This window comes from Triticum dicoccoides, chromosome 1A (assembly GCF_002162155.2).
Source record: "Triticum dicoccoides isolate Atlit2015 ecotype Zavitan chromosome 1A, WEW_v2.0, whole genome shotgun sequence".
NCBI lineage: Eukaryota > Viridiplantae > Streptophyta > Magnoliopsida > Poales > Poaceae > Triticum > Triticum dicoccoides.
The window spans coordinates 485274896-485284792 of record NC_041380.1 but is presented as its reverse complement, the minus strand read 5'-3'; the positions used below and the strand labels follow the sequence as shown (position 1 = coordinate 485284792).

General features: G+C 44.5%; 1 protein-coding gene across 2 annotated transcripts in view; it reads right to left on the bottom strand.

Annotated features, from left to right (window-relative positions):
* Positions 1 to 311, bottom strand: part of LOC119281189 (transcription factor TGAL5-like) — a 6034-nt gene extending 5723 nt beyond the window's left edge. For both annotated transcript variants that reach the window (XM_037561788.1, XM_037561795.1), the window contains exon 1: positions 159 to 311. In XM_037561788.1, coding sequence (XP_037417685.1) covers positions 159 to 283 — 125 coding nt within the window. In that variant the 5' untranslated portion in view covers positions 284 to 311. The remainder of the gene's footprint in view (positions 1 to 158) is intronic.
* Between the last annotated feature and the right edge of the window lie 9586 nt (positions 312 to 9897).

The following is a 9897-nucleotide window of genomic DNA, read 5'->3' as shown; positions in this document are numbered from 1 at the left end:
CTATATTTTATAGCAAGCAAGAGCCGGAGTTGAAAACTAGTAGATGCAAAAAGGAGCAACTTTAGCTTGTGTGTTGTCTTCGCACGTACACTAGCAGTTGAAGAAACAGCAGAGAGAGAGAGAGAGATATAGACTAGAGAGCGAAGGAGGAGCAGTACAGGAAGTTGGCAGGGGGAGGAGCATGGCCTTGGATTCCATATCCAAGAGCTTGGCCGAGTGGTACAGCTCTACCACGATCACTGGCCATCCCCCAAGAACTCTCTCCTTCACCCTGCTGCAGCATGGCAATGAGTGGAAGAACTCTACTCTGCAACAAGTGAACAGTAGGCCAGTGAGAGCTATGCATGTACGTAGGAAGTACGATGTATTCAAGTATACAGCGAAACTATAGATAGATTGGAGAAAGAAGAGGAGCATACCATATGATAGGATGTTGCCTCCTCTCCTGTCTGTCTTCTCTCACACTGTCAAATCGAATCGCCCTTGGAGTTTCACCTACCACTGTACCGCGAAGAAGATATTGTGTCCTTTTGAACATGCCCTACGAGCATGTGTCTCTTTTCAGATTCCACAGGCTAGAGAGAGACGGTGAGAGGAGAGTGGAGATAAGGGAAGGATGTGGCTCTGTCAGGAGACCTGTCTCCTACTATACTGCCCCGTAACTGTAACAGCACTTCATCTCTCATTGGGCGCCCTCTGGCCTCGCTGCTGCGACGGCAAGTACTCCCAGCAAAAAGATCATTGAGGAGAGAGAAACAGAGAGACAGAGAGATAAGAGGAGGGAGTACACAAGACTTCTTTTTCTAAGTGCAAAGTAGGGGGTTTGAGCAGTTCTACAAATGCGTAAAAAGAATGTATATTTTGGGGGCGCATGAAATGTGCTCATTTGAGATTATCCTTACTTCCAGCTAACAGGTCAGCATCACTGCCTTGTCACGCGCCAAATACTAAAAGGATTTCCCCCTTGAATAGAAATTTAGTTTTAACGTTGCCGTTTTGCTCTGTTTGCAAATGCTTATGGATCGCTACGATTACGAGAATATGTTTTATTGAGAAAGTTGCCCCTTAATTAATACTGCCTATTAGTGCTTAACCCTTTGGATAAAGTAGGGGCCACGAGTATATATGAAAGCAAGTGCGGTGAAGTGAAAGTGCATTTATACTCACTGGAAAGCTCTTGGCGTCTGAGTTCTGCGCAGATTTGCTTAATCCTTTGGCCACGGAGAGGCCAGGAAGATCATTTTGCGTGCCTTCCACCCCCTCAACCTCCGAGGACACGGTTCCTGTCTGATGCACTTGGGGCAGAAGAGAGAAATTTGCAAAGAACAATCAAGTTAGGAACAGATTGCTTGAAGCGCAAAGATGAAAAGAAATGGCAAATTCATGGCACAATCCTTGACCATTAACTTTATACTGTTCACTTCCACAATATGTTCTGTAACCAGGAACCATAGGCATCACATCACAGGAACAGAGCAAGTGATCCACACTTGATTTATATGGATATTACTGGTTATCTGGTCACGAATGTATACAAAAAGAATATCTGAATACCTATTTTCCATGAACAATCAACCAGTCATTTCTGTAAATGTGCAGCAGCCCTCTCCTTTTGGGGGGTCAAATACAGCAAATGCAACAGTCAGTTTGCAACTTTTCAAAAAAAAAAGGCTCAGAATTTTTTTTCACAAAAGGTCAAACCTTGGAAGTGCATTTGGTTCTGAAATCATGGTACAAAGTACAAACAGACATCACTGGTAGGTTAAATAATGGTAGCTGAACCGTGAGCACTGTGGCAGGCAACTGGAAGCAACCACAGTCCTCATCAAATCACAGGTTCAGATTTCAGAACTGCAAGTTGGGTATCATCATTAATATTAACATAAAACAAGACAGATAAAGGGATTGAACACAAAATTAAGAAGAAAATGGAGAATTTCAACTGCTTGCAACTTGTTGATGCCAATTCAGATTTCCTTCTTTTAGGAATCCAATTCAGATTTCTTATGCCAATAACATTTTCCTCAAAAGGACCATTAAAAGTAAAGCCAGAGAAATCACGGCTACATGAGAATCGTCCTAGTGGAGGCTCATGTGGCTGGGTTAATAAACTCAACTAAGGTCGCAGTGATGATTTACTTTAAACATTCCGTTATGTTAGATAATTATAACCTTTTATGTGCTTTCTGAGGAAAAAAAACTTCTTTGAATTCATTCTAAAAAAACTTATTTGAATTCAATCTCTCTCCTTCTTCCTGTTCTCACAAAAAAAATACCCACCTTCCACTTTGCTGACTGCTCCAGCAACCATGTATTTTCCCTTAAAAAACTTTTTGATAGAAACACCAATATAACATAGCCACACACCATCACACGCACGGACTCCGCAACACCTATTAGATAATGGAATCACAAAGCTTCAAGATTGAGATTTTGACCTCCTTTTAATCGCAATCGCAAAGGAGTACTTCGTTGTTACTTGATACCAGGTTTGAAAGGATCGATATAGTTGACTAAAGGGAGGGAGGGGGTGAATAGGCAACTAATAATTTTTAGCTTTTCTTTACCAATTTAAACTTTGCATCAAAGTAGGTTGTCTAGGTATGCAACTAGGTGAGCAACCTATATGATGCAACAATAACGAGCACTCAAGAAAGCAAGAGATGCAACACAATATAAGCTTGCACAAGTAACGGTACGAGATAACCAAGAATGGAGCCGGTGAAGACGAGGATGTGTTACCGAAATTCCTTTCTTTTGAGGGGAAGTACGTCTCCGTTGGAGTGGTGTGGAGGCACAATGCTCCCCAAGAATCCACTAGAGCCACCGTATTCTCCTCACGCCCTCATACAATGCGAGATGCTGTGATTCCACTATTGGTGTCCATGGAGGCGGTGACCGGGTCTTTACAAACAAGGTTGAGGCTCTCTCCACAACTGAATTGGAGGCTCCCAACGAAACCACGGAGCTTCATCACAACGGAATGTGGCTCTAAGGTGACCTCAACCGTCTAGGGTGCTCAAACACCCAAGAGTAACAAAATCCACACAAGAAAGTATGGGTGTAGCAAATATTCTTTGGTGGAAGTGTAGATCTAGGTCTCCTCCTTCAATCCCTAGCAAATCAACAAGTTTGAGTGGCTAGAGAGAGATCAGGCAAGAGAGGTTGAGTGTCATTAATGGTGGGTGGAAGAACCACCCTTATATACCAAACCCTAAAATCCAACTGTTACTGCGAAAACAGCCCCGCAGCGGTACAACCGCTCCTTGTCCTGGTACAACCGGGACTCACGGGTACGCTGCAGAAACCCTATCAAGCGGTATAACCGGGTAGACGACCGGTAGTACCGGTTATGGAGAACAACCGGAACAACCGCCCAGCCATCGCTCAACCACCGCTTTGAAACAGTAGGGTGTCACCCTGTGTGTGGTGATCGAGCGGTATAGCACCGGTGCAACCACCTGGCCCTGGTCACTTGGGTGGCTAAGTCCCAAGCGGTAGAACCGCTTGGGGCACCGGTGGTACCGGTGTGCGGGGCACAACCGAGCCACTATCACCCAAGTACCGCATCAAAACAGGAACCAGACCAGTTGTTGGGTGGTACTTGGCCTGTACAACCGCCAGAGACACACCCCAGTCAAATTTAAGCACGGTGGCGGTACCACCGCCCGGGAGCAGCGGTACAACCGCTTGGTCATGACTAGTGTCGTGGAATTGTCACGACAGATGTCCTAGTGAAAGGACTTAGTCGTGGAGCCATCGCAACTAGGTTAGCTTAAAGGGGTTAAACGGGACAAAGGACACATGAGTTTATGCTTATAATATTATCAATTTGAGTCTATTCCTGCATACAAAGAAAGGCGGTTTACCGCAGGACAGGTCATAATATCCCATATAATACCGTTGGTGACTAAAACAGTCCATAACCAGGGTCGGTTTAATCATAACCATATATAATCATAATAAAAATAGAATACCTGTGATATTTGCTCACACTATCGGCTTATCATACCAGCGCAATAAGGGTGACAACCCAAAAGATTGAGCATATAATACATTGCTCAATTATCATATACTGCCGGCTTACAACGCCATGTACAGCAAGAGGTAATATCCCAAAACTTGGAGCGCAGTGCTTCCAGGTATATAAGATCTTTATATACTGGGGACTTATAGTTCAAAGCCAGGCCGGGTAAATAAACACCAGATAATGTCATCATAAGGCATCATAACCTTCATTGATTTTCAACCATGTATTAACATGTCACAAGAGATGAACCTCAAATTTTTTTCAAATATAAATAAAAAAACAAGGCTTTTCATAGGCTGCCAAGGCTAAAAATCAAGTGCTTTCAAAGGGCCGCACAGCCGCTGAGTTAAACCTTCATGCAAACCTTATAAGCCTGTCCTCACATGACCAATCGTCGTTTTAACTTTGACAAGTTCAGGGTCTGTATAAGATTGACTTGTCAAAAGTATGGCGAGTCATTCCAGTCAATCTGGGCGGAGTGACATACTTAAAAAAGGCAGGTCAACCCGGTTTTTTAGGTGAATACACCTGGCTTCCAAGCCTATTACAAGGGTCATAAAAACTCTTGTCCGTTGAATAAAGAGCCCCCAAGTAACAATTTATTCCAGGTATATAAGCCGGATCCACAAGGGTAGTCATAGCTATAGTCAATGAGTAGGAAGCCCCCAAGTGTTTTATAATCATGGCATACAAGCCGGACCAAAAGGGTAGTCATAGCTATGCTCCATGAGAAGGAAGCCCCCAAGTGTTTTATAATCATGGCATACAAGCCGGACCAAAAGAGTAGTCATAGCTATGCTCCATGAGCAGGAAGCTCCCAAATGATCATGACAATAAATACTCATTATTCTCAGGAATGAAACGACAGAGGCCCTGAATTAACAGGGAAGCCGGCTTTATTATATTCATCATAATATATACATTATCATAATATGTGCATCATAAAAGCCAGTGGCTCATGTGTAGTAAGGCCGAAGATGAGCAATATTCCATGGCCGACGGGTCTCCTCCTCCGACGTGCGTGGGTCCTTGTGGTCTTGAACATCGATAAGGTAGTATGACCCATTGTTCAGATTTTTGCTGACCACAAAGGGCCCTTCCCAAGATGGGGATAGCTTGTGCATATCAAATTGATCCTAGATAAGCCGGAGCACCAAGTCACCTTCCTGAAAGGTTCTTGTTTTAACCCAGCGGCTGTGATAACGACACAGATCTTGTTGGTAAATCACCGAACGAGCCGCCACAAGGTCACGCTCCTTATCTAACAGGTCAAGTGCATCCTGAAGTGCTTTTTCATTGTCAGCTTCAACATAAGCTGCCACATGGGGCGAGTCGTGACGGATGTCACTAGGGAGAACCGCCTCTGCTTCGTAAACCATGAAGAAAGGCGTGTAACCCATAGATCTGTTGGGGGTAGTATTGATACTCCATAACACTGAGGGTAACTCCTCCACCCAACAACCCGACGTCCTCTACAAAGGAACCATAAGCCGGGGCTTGATGCCTCTCAGGATCTCTTGATTGGCTCTCTCAGCTTAACCATTAGACTGGGGGTGAGCCACTGATGATATGTCAAGCCGGATATGCTCACATTGACAAAATTCTTTCATAACACCCTTGGATAAATTAGTGCCATTATTAGTTATAATGCTATGGGGAAAGCCAAAACGGAAAATCACCTTTTTGATGAATTGAACCGCCGTCGCCACGTCACACTTGCTAACCGGCTCTGCTTCAACCCATTTTGTAAACTTGTCAACCGCCACCAAAAGGTGAGTCTTTTTATCTTTGGACCTCTTGAAAGGTCCAACCATATCAAGCCCCCAGACTGCAAATGACCAAGCAATCGGAATCATCCTCAATTCTTGAGCCGGCACATGAGCTCGTCGTGAAAACTTCTGACAACCATCACATTTACCACTAGATCCTCAGCATCAGCGTGAGCCGTCAACCAATAAAACCCATGACGGAAAGCCTTGGCTACGAGAGACTTAGAACCGGCATGATGACCGCAATCTCCTTCATGAATCTCTCATAAAATTTCACAGCCTTCTTCATGGGAAACACAACGTTGAAACGCCCCTGTGACACTGCGATGATGCAACTCTTCATTTACAATAGTCATTGACTTAGACCGTCGGGTAATCTGACTGGCAAAAGTTTCATCCTCAGGTAACTCGCCCCGGGTCATATAAGAAAAATATGGAACCGTCCAGTCGGGAATAGCATGGAGAGCCGCCACCAATTGCGCTTCTGGGTCAGGAATAGCAAGATCCTCTTGTGTAGGAAATTTGACAGAAGGGTTATGCAGAATATCCAGGAAAGTATTAGGTGGCACCGGCTTATGCTGAGACCCTAACCGGCTTAAAGTGTTAGCCGCCTCATTTTTCCTGCGATCAACATGTTCAACTTGATAACCCTTGAAGTGACCTGCGATAGCTTCAACCTCTCGACGATAAGCCGCCATGAGTGGATCCTTAGAGTCCCACGTGCTAGAAACTTGCTGAGCTACCAGATCTGAGTCGTCGAAACACCTCACCCGGCTCAAGTTCATCTCCTTAGTCATCCGAAGACCATGGAGCAAAGCCTTGTACTTAGTTGCGTTGTTAGTACAAGGGAACATCAACCGGAGAACATAAGAAAACTTATCACCTCATGGGGAAGTCAAGACAACTCCAGCCCCCGAGCCCTCCAATTGCCTAGATCCATCAAAGTGAATAGTCCAATATGTGTTATCCGGATTCTCTTCAGGCATCTGCAACTCTGTCCAATCATTTATGAAATCCACAAGTGCTTGAGACTTAATGGTTGTTCGAGGCATATACTTCAAACCATGAGGTCCAAGCTCAATGGCCCACTTGGCTACCCGACCTGTGGCTTCCCTGTTCTGAATAATATCCCCTAAAGGAGCAAAACTAACCACAGTGATAGGATGGCCCAAAAAATATTGCTTGAGTTTTTGACTAGCCATGAACACCCCATACAAAAGCTTCTGCCAATGTGGATACCTCTGCTTGGACTCAGTAAGCACCTCACTGATGTAGTAAACCGGCCGCTGAACATTGCAAAGAAGTGAAATTGAGCAATTATTTGCATCCGACATCGAAGATCTAAGATACCTTGAATCATAGACATGGGTCATTTCATGAAGCCAAGAGTCTTTCATTCAGGATGCATAGTTCCCTGTCAGAAGAACTTAATTATTCAGTAAACACAGTCCTAAGCTTTTTACATGAGACAAAACATAAGGTACATGCTTGACCTAAGCTACGACCACGCTAATCCTGCTAACAACACACATGCAACTAGCTAATCAAGATTACTACTAACATAATTCACCGAAAAGAGAAACAGGTGATGCATCAAAAGGAATCTGGCCAGATCTGATCACATTAGACGAGCCTAGGTGTGTGGATCCAAAACAAAGTGTGCAGATCTTTGATAAATGAAAGTTAAGGTTAATAATCTAAACTTTAATATTCTGAACTTTGTTACAGTTTATCCCAAGGAGACATGCTCTATTCCTAAGAAATTAACTATTTAGTGACATAAACGTTGTGATTGATGTGACGATGAAGGTGAAGGAAATATGCCCTAGAGGCAATAATAAAGTTATTATTTATTTCCTTATATCATGATAAATGTTTATTATTCATGCTAGAATTGTATTAACCGGAAACGTAATACTTGTGTGAATACATAGACAAACAAAGTGTCACTAGTATGCCTCTACTTGACTAGCTCGTTAATCGAAGATGGTTATGTTTCCTAACCATAGACATGAGTTGTCATTTGATTAACGGGATCACATCATTAGGAGAATGATGTGATTGACATGACCCATTCCATTAGCTTAGCACCCGATCGTTTAGTATGTTGCTATTGCTTTCTTCATGACTTATACATGTTCCTACGACTATGAGATTATGCAACTCCCGTTTACCGGAGGAACACTTTGTGTGCTACCAAACGTCACAACGTAACTGGGTGATTATAAAGGTGCTCTACAGGTGTCTCCAAAGGTACATGTTGGGTTGGCATATTTTGAGATTAGCATTTGTCGCTTCGATTGTCAGAAGGGTATCTCTGGGCCCTCTCGGTAATACACATCACTTAAGCCTTGCAAGCAATGCAACTAATAAGTTAGTTGCAAGATGATGTATTACGGAACGAGTAAAGAGACTTGCCGGTAACGAGATTGAACTAGGTATTGAGATACCGACGATCGAATCTCGGGCAAGTAACATACCGATGACAAAGGGAACAACGTATGTTGTTATGCGGTCTGACCGATAAAGATCTTCGTAGAATATGTAGGAGCCAATATGAGCATCCAGGTTCCGCTATTGGTTATTGACCGGAGACGTGTCTCGGTCATGTCTACATAGTTCTCGAACCCGTAGGGTCCGCACGCTTAATGTTACGATGACAGTTTCATTATGAGTTTATATATTTTGATGTACTGAAGGTTGTTCGGAGTCCCGGATGTGATCACGGACTTGACGAGGAGTCTCGAAATGGTCGAGACATAAAGATTGATATATTGGACGACTATATTTGGACACCGGAAAGGTTCCGGGTAAGATTGGGACAATACCGGATCACCGGGAGGTTATCGGAATCCCCCGGGAGGTATATGGGCCTTATTGGACCTTAGTGGAAAGGAGGGGAAAGGAGCAAGGGAGGGGGCGCCCCCCCAAGCCAATCCGAATTGGGAGGGGGGCCGCCCCCCCTTTCCTTCCTCCCTCCTTCCTCTTCCTTCCCTCTCCTACTCCTAATAAGAAAAAGGGGAGTCCTACTCCCGGTGGGAGTTGGACTCCCCCCCTTGGGCGCGCTACCCTCCTTGGTCGGCCCCCTCCTCCACTCCTTTATATACGGGGGCAGGAGGGCATCCCAGAGACACAACAATTGATCATTGATCTCTTAGCTGTGTGCGGTGCCCCCCTCCACCATAATCCTCGATAATATTGTAGCGGTGCTTAGGCGAAGCCCTGCGACGGTAGAACATCAAGATTGTCACCACGCCGTCGTGCTGACAAAACTCATCCCCGACACTTTGTTGGATCGGAGTCCGGGGATCGTCATCGAGCTGAATGTGTGCAAAAACTCGGAGGTGCCGTAGTTTGGGTGCTTGATCGGTCGGGCCGTGAAGACGTACGACTACATCAACCGTGTTGTTATAATGCTTCCGCTTCCGGTCTACAAGGGTACGTAGACAACACTCTCCCCTCTCGTTGCTATGCATCACCATGATCTTGCGTGTGCGTAGGAATTTTTGTGAAATTACTACGTTCCCCAACAGTGGCATCCGAGCCTAGGTTTTATGTGTTGATGTTATATGCACGAGTAGAACACAAGTGAGTTGTGGGTGATATAAGTCATACTTCTTACCAGCATGTCATACTTTGGTTCGGCGGTATTGTTGGATGAAGCGGCCCGGCCGACATTACGCGTACGCTTACGCGAGACTGGTTCTACCGACGTGCTTTGCACACATGTGGCTGGCGGGTGTCAGTTTCTCCAACTTTAGTTGAACCGAGTGTGGCTACGCCCGGTCCTTGCGAAGGTTAAAACAACACCAACTTGACAAACTATCGTTGTGGTTTTTGATGCATAGGTAAGATTGGTTCTTGCTAAGCCCGTAGCAGCCACGTAAAACTTACAACAAACAAAGTAGAGGACGTCTAACTTGTTTTTGCAGGGCATGTTGTGATGTGATATGGTCAAGGCATGATGCTAAATTTTATTGTATGAGATGATCATGTTTTGTAACCAAGTTATCGGCAACTGGCAGGAGCCATATGGTTGTCGCTTTATTGTATGCAATGCAATCGCCCTGTAATGCTTTACTTTATCACTAAGCGGTA